Genomic DNA, 12,191 nt, shown 5'->3' with positions numbered 1-12,191 from the left:
TTCACCAAGACAGACCACGTTCCAGGCCACAAAACAAAGCCCAACAAATTTCATAAAACAGAAATCCTATGTCTGCCTTCAGACCACAGTGGGATTGAACTAGAAATCAGTAACAGAAACATAACGAAAATCCCAAAATACATCAATAAATAACACACTTCTAAAAAAAAAAAAAAACACAGGTCAAAAAAGAAATCTCAAGAGAAATTTTAGAATGTTTTAAACTAAATGAAAATGATAATGCAACTTATCAAAGGTTGTGGGATGCAGCCAAAGCAGTGCTCAGAGGGAAGTGTATAGCACTGAATGCACACCGTAGAATGGAAGAAAGATCTAAAAATCAATAATTTATATTTCCACCTTAAGAAACTAAAAAAAGGACAAATTAAATCCAAAAATAAGTAGAAAAAAAAGAAATAATAATTAGAGTGGAAACCAATGAAACTGTCAACATGAAATAGGAAAAAAAAAAATCAATGAAACCAAAGCTGGTCCTTTGAAAACATCAATCAATTTAATAAGCCTCTAGCAGGATAAGAAAAAAAGAGAAAACACAAAGTACCAATATCAGAAATGAAATGGGACATCATTACAGATCCCATAGAAATTAAAAGGATAATAAATACTGTAACATAAATGTGGATAACTTAGATGAAATGGACCAATTCCTCGAAAGACACAATCTGCCAAAATTCACACAAGGAAAAAAAAAGATCTGAGTAGTCCCATATCTATTACAAATACTGAATCAATAATAACCTTCCAAAACAGAAAGCACCAGGCCCAGATGAGTCCACTGGTGAATTCTACCTAGCATTTAAGGAAGAAATTATACCAAACCCGTCCAATCCCTTTCAGAGGATAGAAGCAGAGAGAATACTTCCTAACTCACCTATGAGGCCAGGATTCCCCTAATACCAAAATCACAAAAAGACATTAAAAGAAAGCTACAGACCAATGTCTCTCATGAACACAGATGCAAAAATCCTCAACAAAATATTAGCAAATCAAATCCAACAATATATAAAAAGAATTATACCTTACAACCAAGTGGGATTTATCCCAGCAATGCAAGATTCACTCAACATTTGAAAATCTATTAATGTAATCCATCGCATCAAAACACTAAAAATAAATCAAATAGGTTCATATCAATAGATGCAGAAAAAGCATTTGACAAAATGCAACTCCCATTCATGATAAAAACTCTCAGTAAACTAGAAATAGAGGGAACTTTCTCAACTTGATAAAGACTATCTACAAAAATCCTACAGCCAACATCATATTTAATAGTAAGAAACTCAAAGCTGTCCCACTAAGATGAGGTACAGGGCAAGGATGTTCCCTCTTACCACTCCTTTTCAACACTGTACCAGAAATCCTTGCTAATGTAATAAGGCAAGAAAAAGAAATTAAAAGTATACAAATTGGGAAGAAAGACAAAACTGTCTTTGTTCAAGATGACATGATCATCTATGTAAAAACTCTGAAAGAATAAGCAAAATCTCCTGAAATTAATAAGCAGTTATTAGTGACGTTGCAGGATACAAGATTAATATACAAAAGCCGATTGTTTTCCTATATACAGACAATGAACAAGTGAAATTTGAAATTAAAAACACAGTATTATTTACATTAGCACCCTTGAAAATGAAACACTTAGATGTGAATCTAAAAAAATATATATAAGATCTATGTGAGGAACACTACAAAACTGATGACTGAAATCAAAGAGGAACAAAATAGGGGCGCCTGGGTGGCTCAGTTGGTTGGGCGACTGCCTTCGGCTCAGGTCATGATCCTGGAGTCCCGGGATCGAGTCCCGCATCGGGCTTCCTGCTCAGCAGGGAGTCTGCTTCTCCCTCTGACCCTCTTCCCTCTCGTGCTTTCTATCTCTCATTCTCTCTCTCTCTCAAATAAATAAATAAAATCTTAAAAAAAAAAAAAAAAGAGGAACAAAATAATGGAGAGATATTCCATGTTCATGGGTAGGAAGACTTAATATTGTCAAGATATCAGTTCTCCAAAATTGATCTATAGATTCAATGCAATCCCAATCGAAATCCCAGCAAGTTATTTTGTGGATATCGACAAACTATTTCTAAAGTTTATATGGAGAGGCAAAAGACCCAAAATAGCCAACATGGTACTGAAAGAGAAGAACAAAGCTGGAGGATGACATACTTGACTTTAAGACTTAGTATAAAGCTACAGTAATTAAGACAGTGTGGTGTTGGAGAAAGAACAAATACATCAATGGAACAGAAAAGAGGACTCAGAGATAAACCCCATAAATACAGTCCACTGATCTTTGACAAAGGAGCAAAGACAGTCTCTTCAACATATGGTGCCAGAACTGGACATCCACATGCAAAATCATGAATCTAGACACAGACCTTGCACTCTTCACAACAATCAACTCAAAATGGGTCATAGACCAAAATGTAAAATGCAAAACATCTAAAACTCCCAGAAGATAACACAGAAGACCTAGATGACCTTGGGTGTCATGATGCCTATTTAGATACAACACCAAAGACACAATTCATGGAAGAAATAATGATCAACTGGACTTCGTTGCAAGTAAAAGCTTCTGCTCTGGAAAGACAAGATCAAAAGAATTTGAAGACAAGCCACAGACTGGGATAAAATATTTGCAAAAGACACATCTGACAAAGGACTCTTATCCAAAATATATAAAGAACTCTTAAAACTCACCAATGAGAAAATAAATAACTCAGTTAAAAAGTGGTCCAAAGACTGGGTGTCATATAAGACTGATGAATCACTGAACTCTACCTCTCAAACTAATATACTATATGTAGATTGAATTTAAAGAAAAAAATTTTTTAAAAAAGTGGGCCAAAGACCTTAACAGGCACCCCACCAGAGAAGATATAGGATGCCAAATAAGCATACAAAAAGATGCTCTGTGTCATATGTCATCAGGGAAATGCAAATTAAAACATCAGTGAGCCACCACCACACATCGAGAAGAATGGCCAAAACCTGGAACACCAAGAACACCACATGCTGGTGAGGATGCAGAGCTCACTCACTGATGGCTGGAATGCAACATGGTGTGGCCACTTTGGAAGACAGTTTGGCGGCTTCTTACAAAAGTGTGCATACTCTTACATACAATCCAGCAGTCATGCCCCTTGGCATTTACCCAAAGGAGCTGAGAACTTATGTCCACACAAAAACCTGCATGTGGATGTCTATAGCAGCTTTGTGCATAATTGCCAAACTTGGCAGCAACAAAGATGTCCTTAGGTGAGTGAATGGATTAATAAACTGTCTATATCTAGACAATGTAATATCATTCAGCACTAAAAGCAGATGTGCTGTCAGGCTGAAAAGACATGGAGGAACCTTATATGCATATCACCAAGTGAAAGAAATCAATGTGAAAAGGCCAATATTCTATGATTCCAACAAAATGGACATTCTGGAAAAAGCAGAACTATGGAGACAATGAACAGATCAGTGACGGCCAATGGTGGGGCTGGGGGGTGGGAGCGAGACAAATAAGCAGAGCATGGAAGATTTTAAGGGCCATGAAAAATCCTCTGTGTGATACTGTAACAGATGGACACACGTCATCATACCTGTGTCCAGATCCACAGGACGCACGACAGCAAGTGTGACCCTAACATACACGACGGACTTTGTGTCAGTACAATGCATCAGTGCAGGCTCATCCTTGGTAAAAAATATACCACTCCGGTGATCATGGGGGTGGGATACACATGTGTGCGGCAAGGGATGTACAAAAAATCTCTATTTTCCACTCAATTTATCGTATACCTAAAACTGCTCTAAAAAACTAAGTATTAAAAAAAGACAATTTGGGGGAACCTGGTGGCTCAGTTGGTTAAGCATCTGACTGTTGGTTTTGGCTCAGGTCATGATCTCAGGGTCATGGGAGCGAGCCCTGTGTGAGACTCAGTGCTGGGTGTGGCATCTGCTTGAGCTTCTCCCTCTCCCTCTGCCCCTCCCTGCTGGCCCCCAACCTCCCTCTCTAAAGAAAATAAAAATAAAAAATAAAAGAACAAGATACTTCCATGCGTGTCAGCCTGTGAATACCTTGAAGACATTAAAAGAAAAAAAAAGGACAATGCAATTAAAAAGTGGACAAAGGATCTAAGGGGAGGTCTCTGCAGAGATCTATAAATGGCAATCCGCACATGAAGTCGCTCCGTATCATGAGTCACTAGGGAAATGCAAACCCCAACTACGAGACTCCACTTTACCAGGGGGATGGTGAGGACCAGAAAGACAGGGGACCGCAACTTGACCCACGCTGGCGGGTACGCACTGCGTCCCCAGAAGGTCACGCCCAGAGTTACCATCCGGTCCGGCAGGGCCACCCCTAGTGCGACCCAAGAGAGACGAAAACACGCCCCACAGAACTCGTACCCAGTGTTCGCAGCAGCGCCATTCCTAAGAGCATGGCCGTCAAGGGCAGAAAGGACACGCACAGTGTGGTCTGCCCACAGAACGGAGACACGAGGTCCCGACCGAGGCTATGGTTCTGGGGGGGCCCGCAAACATGAGCTGGGCTCGTCTCCCGGGGGGCATTCACTGGAACCGTGCCGGACAGGCAAAGCCGCGGAGACAGAAAGCGCATCAGCGGTTGCCAAGGGTGGCCAGGAAGTGGGAAGGGGCTGCTAGTGGGTGCTAGGGTTCCTGTTCGGGGGATGAGAGTGTCCTAAAATTGGCTGCGGTGACGGCTGTTCAGCTGTGTGCACTAAAAACCACCAAACTGCACGTTGTAAATGGGTGAACGGTATGGCACGTGAATTATATCTCAACCAAGTATTTCTTACACACACACACACACACACACACACACACACACACACACACACACACAGCCCCGGGGGCCTGGGAAGGGGACTGGCCCCCTGGGAAGACGCTCCGGCTCCGCAGCCTGGGAGCCTCGTGACCTCGGACGAGGACTCTTCCCGGGCCAGTTTCTGTTTCTGCAGCATGTCGGCCCTATGACCTAGCTCACAGAGTCAAGCTAGTGAAAACAAACCCCGGGTGTGAGCACGTCTGGCTCAGGACAAGGTGTGCAGCAGACCCTCTACATGGGCTAAAGAAATAACCCAGCACCTGAAAGGAACTTGTCAGCGACAGATGCAAGGTGCTTGCAGGATTTCATGCACAAAATTGTAACACGTTATCAGAAATAACCCACGTTCAGTTTCATACTTTGCTTTCCAAAGACTCACTTGAGCTCAGTGCCCCACTGTTTGAAAGAGAAATTAATGGAATTTGGGTGCCCGGGGGCCGGCTGGTGAGCTGCTGCCTCTCCTACCAGCCCTCCGGGGGTGGCTTCCACAGCGAGGACATTCCTGGCTTTCTCTGCAGAAGCATCCGGATGTGAGCAAATTACATCTGAAAGACAGGCAAACAAAGGTCAGTCCTCAACGCTTCCATGTGGAACTCCGTATCCTACGTGAGACACGGACCCGCGCACAATCAGCCACGGGACGGGACCCGTGGTGGCATCAGCGTTCTGCAACTGTTTTCACCTCAAGCACCTCCATGTTTGTGAGGTGCTTCAAAGGCCCCAGGGCCGCGGTCCCCTGCGCGGTCTCGCAGATGAGCAAAGCGGCAGGAAGCTGTGGCCAGGGTCCACTCGCCTGTGCTGATAAGGGACAACTGGGGTCATTATGTAGAAAAGCAAAGTGCAGATCAGATCATACGAACACTCTGCCTCCACGAAAACGGGCGAATGGGAGTATTCCACACACATTTGCTAACATCGGCAGTGGTGATCCGTGGAAGCAACTTCGCACGTCCCAGAGGAGCGGCTCAGAAAAGGCAAACACTGGCGCTAAAGCGCGATCACATCTCAGAATGGTTTCAAAACGTAAGCATTTGAAATACCGAATGTTGAAACGGTTGACGTGTAGGATTTGCTTTAAGATAAGAATATCTGGTTATTTAACAGTAATATTTGCTTCAAAATAACAAAGTGGGTAGGGGTGTCTGGGAAACCAGGTGGGTCCATGAGATAGTAATTTTGGAAATCACCCAGGAAACGTGGGGTAATATTACAGGTTCTTTCTTTGCATAAAACTCCCCGTAATAAGAACTTCTTTTAACATTCTGAAAAAATGTCCCCAGCTACAAATACTTTGTATTCTCCACAGTGGATCCTCTCCCTGAGAGCGGAGCATGTCTGTAAACAGAGGCCAGCCTGCCCTACACGTCCCTTTCACAAAGTGCCCCTACTCTGGCCGCATTGACCCTCACTCTCCCTGTGAAGCAAAATCAGAACAGCGTGCTGAGCACGGACACCAAGGAAAATGCGACTTCTCGTGAGAGGAGCGTCGGATCCGAGCTGCTCAGGACGGTGTCCGCGGAGGGCCGCAAGCGCCAGCAGGGGAACCAACCTCACCCACGGGCTCTTGCAGCAGAGGTGGGGCACCAAGTGACCAGGTAGCGTGGGAGGGGCTCTGAGAACTCGCGGGGAAAGCACACCGCGTGTGACGGAAAGAAGTGAGGGCCGTGTCTGTCGGGGGAGCTTGGCTGTGGCCCAGAGCGGGGTCCTGAGTGGGAGAAGCAGAAGGGGCACTGGGAGAGAGATCAGATTCCCGATTCTTGGTTTGAATTACCACCCCACGGTGAGCACGGTGTACAGCCAACCACGAGAACACACATCTAGGAAGGACACATAAAGTAACAGAAGGTCACGCAGAAGCAGGGAGCCCCTGGAACCCGGAGCCTGGGACCTCAGAGGGAGCGGAGGAAGGACCCCGCCCACGGCTGCAACCACGGCAGCTCCTCTCCCCTCCTTCAGACTGCAGCTCCCGAGATTTCACTTGGAAAGAGTTCCAATAAACAAAAAACAAGGTCAAGCACTGGGAACCAGGTCCAGCTCCCCGGCCCTCACAAGACAGACCCCACACAGCAGGTGCCGTGACCATCCCTGTGAGGACGGGCGGCCAAGCTCGGGCTTCCCAAGGGCTGGTCCTCGCAGAGCTCACAGCGAAGCTCCACAGGCTGGGCCAGGACGTGGACGTGGGGCCTGGGGCTCCTGCCTGCTGCGCTTGGGCCAGCCTCTTGAGAGCTTCTGTGGGGCTGGGGACAAGGTGAGCGGCGGCCCCGCTGTGGGCGCCAACTGTCAACCGCTCTTGTGAAGCACCTCCTGCCCAGAAAACCCCAGGCCCTGCGGCCCCCCTGGGCTGGACTGCAAATGCTTCCTGAGGACAGCGAGGCGCAGGGGCCTGCTGGAGACAGGGATCCAGGGGCCGGGGAAGGTGCTGTCAGAACACACCATCTCCAAAAGTTATTACTCCATGTGAAAAAGCAGCAATTCCCCATTTTTGCTATTACTGTCATTTTGCCTTGTCTTTGGTTTTTAAATGACTGCGTGACCGTTACTTAATTAGAAGCAGAGCCGCTGGCGTCTCCCGCATCCGCACATCCGGATTCGGGAGCCGCCCGGACGGGGACACAAACTAGGTCACAGCAGGGTTTCCCTGCGGTCCTGCCGGGAGCCACGGGACCTGCCAGCCTCAGTTGGGAAACCATCTGTGCTCAAGCCTGATGGCGTTCAGACGCTCTCCGCTCCTTTCCAACATTTTCCAAACGCAACTCCGACGCGTCCTGACAGCAGGGCTCCCTCTCCTCTCCCGCTGCCTTGACCCGGCCAGGACGCTGGGCCGTCCACGAAAGGGGGACAGCCACGGGAGAAGGCCCTTTCCACAGGCGGCACGGAACATGTCTCTGTGGGAGCCGGAGGACAGAGCAGGCTCAATGGGAAAACGTTTCTGTCCCCTTTATCAGAGTGAGTTTTAACCCAGATGATGGAGGAGCGATCAGAGCTGGAAGAAAATCTCCTAAGCGGGGGCAGAGTGCATGCCCAAGCACCAAAAAGGAGGGGCTCTCTGGGCCCCCAGCAGGCTGGCCCACGCATCCTGCCCGGCTGCTCCCGCCATGGGCATAAGCCTTGTGACCAGCAGCTAGCAGAGAAGAGGGGCTCATACGCACTGGGGAACCCGACCATGGACGAACAAAAGACGGAGTGATGAGGAGCTGGGGCAGGAGGCCCTATACTTCCCTGCAGGGCTCATGGGTCTCCCTTGTGAACTACCTCCCCTGCCACCTACCTTTAAGAGACCCCGGAGTCGGGTGGGGCCCACACCTGGCAGATGACTTCCCTCTCCTGCCTGTACCACCTCCCCACCTTCTGCAAACTTTTCAGACCCCAGCCTCCGCACCAACATGCGCCCAGCTCACCTGCACCCCCTCCGCCCCCAGCATCACCAACCCAGCTCACCTACACCCCCTCGACCCTCAGCATCACCCACCCAGCTCACCTGCACCCCCTCCGCCCTCAGCATCACCCACCCAGCTCACCTGCACCCCTCCGCCCTCAGCATCACCCACCCAGCTCACCTGCACCCCCTCCACCCTCAGCATCACCCACCCAGCTCACCTGCACCCCTTCCGCCCTCAGCATCACCCACCCACATGGGGCAGGATGCAGACCCAGGTGCTCACCTGCACACCCTCCGCCCTTAGCATCACCCACCCAGCTCACCTGCACCCCCTCTGCCCTCAGCATCAATCCAGTTCACCTGCACCCCCTCTGCCCACACGAACGCCCACCCAGTTCACCTGCACCACATTCTCCTCCGCCCATAGCCGGGCTTCAAGGAGGCCCCTCCCAGGTACAACTAGAAGCCATCCTCACACACTTTCTCAGCCTGATGTGAGGCCACAAGGAGCCTCAGAGGACATCCTGTTCACACATGGGGAAATGGTGTGTGCCCAAGTCCTGTGAGCTCTCCCCACTGGGACCGGCTGCCCCTTGGGCATCACGCGAGAGTCACCGAGACGTACACTTCCAAACAACATGTAGCATTTGCAGTACTTTACAAATGGGGTCACAGAGAGAAGCACAGCCTCTCTGATCAGCTCACCAGGTGACATGTGAAACGAGTACGTGGAGCCGCCACAGTCTGCCGGGCTGGGTCTGCATCCTGCCCCATGTGGGCCTTCCCTCTGCCAGCTGCAGTCCTTGCACAGACCGTGGGGCCAAAAGGAGCAGCTGCCACCCGCCCGCCCAAGAAGGAAGTGTGTGGTCTCCCCTCAAACCGTCCTGCCATTTTCTGCAGGAAGCACCTGCCATGCTCTAACAGGTACTTGGGCACTCAAGAGCCTGTGACCATGCTTCCGTGGTCCCTAACTTGCAGGAAGTCTCAAAAGACAAGGTGTTGTCATCCCTGGCTGTTTGCTTATCAGTCTACATGGGAAGTAAGCTCAGCAAAACGAACTGCGTGCAGCTCCTGGAGCGGGGCCGTCAGCCTCCTGTGCTTGCTTCCTGTGGTCTGGCTGTCTCATGCCTGGCAGCTGGGAAAGGCTCTGAACCCTGCACTTCGTCTTCGCCAAGTATTCCTTTGTGTGGAAACTAGGTCTTTACCATGCAGGTGCGGGGACGTGTGGGGTCCGTGTGCGTGCAGCACAGCGCTCCCGCGGGGTGCAGCCAGCCGGGGATGTGCGGGGTCCGTGTGCATGCGGCACAGTGCTCCCGCGGGGTGCAACCGGCCAGAGACGTGCGGGGTCCGTGTACTTGCGGCACAGCGCTCCCGCGGGGTGCAGCCAGGAGGGGACGTGCGGGGTCCGTGTGCGTGCGGCATAGCGCTCCCGCGGGGTGCAGCCAGGCGGGGGACGTGCGGGGTCCGTGTGCGTGCGGCACAGCGCTCCCGCGGGGTGCAGCCAGGCGGGGACGTGCGGGGTCCGTGTGCGTGCGGCATAGCGCTCCCGCGGGGTGCAGCCAGGCGGGGGACGTGCGGGGTCCGTGTGCGTGCGGCACAGCGCTCCCGCGGGGTGCAGCCAGGCGGGGACGTGCGGGGTCCGTGTGCGTGCGGCACAGCGCTCCCGCGGGGTGCAGCCAGGCGGGGACGTGCGGGGTCCGTGTGCGTGCGGCACAGTGCTCCCGCGGGGTGCAGCCGGCCAGGGACGTGCGGGGTCCGTGTGCGTGCGGCACAGTGCTCCCGCGGGGTGCAGCCGGCCAGGGACGTGCGGGGTCCGTGTGCGTGCGGGGCCAGGCTGCGGGGAGCAGGCAGGCGGAGACGTGCAGAGTGCAGGCAGGCGGAGCAGACAGACACAGCCAAGCCATCCCTCCTGTGCAGCCTGACGAATGTCAAGCGGCAAATCCCAGTCACGACACAACAGACCCCTATGCAGAGGAGGCGAACTCTGGAGAAGGAATGTTCCCTAGGCCAGCCGTAGGCCAGCGGGTGACAGTGCTGCTCCAGGGCTCCCTGCAGCTGCCCTCCTCGCAGCTTCCTTCCTCACAGACGCTGCTGTGGACGGTGGCCGTGCGCCCTGCCTCCCCGCTCCCTCCCTGGCTCGGGACGGCCACGCGCCCACCCCCTGCGAAGGAGGCACAGACTGAGGGCGGGGGCCGCCTCGTTTCCGACCCCCGGGGCACCGGCAAGAGGGAACTGGGAAAGTCCACCCACTTGGGACTGACGGCGAACAGCGCCTCAAGAGACAAACACATCCCTGTGAGTCAGGTTCCCCACTGACTGCAGCTGAACGTAATCCTCACCAACTCAATTTCAACATACTTTTACATGTAATGCAGTCGCCCATCTGCCCCTCATGACAGGACTGCGAGGGCTGGACAGGTGGTTCGCATTCCAGCCCCCTGCCGGGCCTCCCCTCCCTCCCACCTGACCCACCTCCAAATCCTCCAGCCCTTCCACCATGCCCCTGCCCCCCCGCCAGAACTGTGGCCACCATGGCTTCCAGCCCGATCGCAGCCTCATCCCACTGACCGGTCCCCTCCCCAGCACTCAGCACATCCCAGCCGTCGCTCACCCTGCTCTCCCTTGTCTGGTGGTGCCCCCCGGGTCTGACCCCCGACCATCCATCCTGCTTCCTCTCTGGCCTCTCGCTCCCGCTGGACCTCCTTCTGCATCCCTGGCCGGCCTCATGGCTGCGCCATGCTCCTCAGAGCTGCCCGCACCGGCCTAGGCCCCTCACCCGGCCATGCACTCCTCGAGAGCACAGACTGTGACTTCTCAGTCCTTAGACCCCACCACCCAGACCACAGACTGTCGGAGTGGGGCATGCTCTCCATCCCGCTGATGAGCAGACCAAGGCTCAGACAGACAGACGCGCCAGGGGCAGTGGAGCAGGGCTCGGCAGACTTGCCGGCGGCCCAGGTGGTAGTACCTACTTTCAGCTCGGGGCCCCAGGGCCGCCTCAGCGGATGGAGCTTCCTCCCAAGATGCACAACCGCCTGCCCACCAGAGCTGTCCACTCCTGCGACGTCAGGGCCCACGGGTGCTGGCGGGACAGCATGGGACGAAAATGAGAATGCCCCAAACAAGGGGCAACGAGGTCAGAAGATGAGAAAAACTTTATTTTTAATACAAATCTGAGTTACAAACACCCTTTGGTCTAGCGCCCTGGGTCTGTCAGACGTACTCCGTCCTCAGAATAAAGGAACCAGGGCATCGTGCTGGCTTGGTCACTAGAACGTGTACCCCTCCATCTCAAGGCTGAGCTCCACGTTGGGCGTGGAGATTATAAATCACTAAACTTTAAGACTAAAGGAACGGACAGACGGTGTGTGCCCCACCCCCGAGGCACCGGCGGGGTCACGAGTGTGCTCAACAAGACTGAGTCATGCAGCTGCTTCTGGTCAAAACCCCTAGGAGAGCGGCTTTCAAACACCCGGCAGAACTGTGCACGAACACAGAGGTGCCCCCTTGGCTCTCGGTGTCCTCAGGGTGTGGATGCCCCTGAGAACATGAGGACCTCACGGGAGTGCATGTGGACAGGTGTGACCATGTCACTGACCGCGGGGTCTGGCTGTAGACCCTGCTGTGGCTGTCGAGCACACGGTGGGCAGGGCAGCAGGGGCCTGCAGGGGTGGGGCTCTGTGGGCATCTGCTTCTGGAACAAGGCGGCTGTGGCTTGCAGGGATCTTGACGGAGCCTGTGCTCTGGGGAGCAGAAGGTCCCGTGGGTGTCAGGAAGTGCAGACCTCACCTCTTTGTAGGCGAGAGAACCAGCCCTCACTGGCTGGGCCCTGACATGTGCACCTGTCAGCCTGACTTCAGGACCCCGTGGCCTGCCCTCTCCCATGAGGAAGGCAGGAGCCCCAGCACCGGCCCAGCACACAGCCCCGGCATGGACGGTCAGCAAGAGAAT

At 52.6% G+C, this 12,191-nt stretch overlaps 1 protein-coding gene across 5 annotated transcripts in view; it reads right to left on the bottom strand.

Moving 5' to 3' along the window:
- The window catches only part of TBC1D2B (TBC1 domain family member 2B), a 61,775-nt gene that overhangs the window by 34,331 nt on the left and 15,253 nt on the right, over positions 1–12,191 (bottom strand). For all 5 annotated transcript variants that reach the window (XM_028093838.2, XM_088024919.1, XM_028093839.2 and 2 more), the window contains exon 3: positions 5,241–5,406. In XM_028093838.2, coding sequence (XP_027949639.1) covers positions 5,241–5,406 — 166 coding nt within the window. The remainder of the gene's footprint in view (positions 1–5,240; positions 5,407–12,191) is intronic.

Source organism: Eumetopias jubatus, unplaced genomic scaffold (assembly GCF_037043125.1).
Source record: "Eumetopias jubatus isolate StellerSeaLion01/CBP00866 unplaced genomic scaffold, mEumJub1_p1.0 scaffold_7, whole genome shotgun sequence".
Lineage (NCBI taxonomy): Eukaryota > Metazoa > Chordata > Mammalia > Carnivora > Otariidae > Eumetopias > Eumetopias jubatus.
This window is presented reverse-complemented; position numbering and strand designations above follow the sequence as displayed.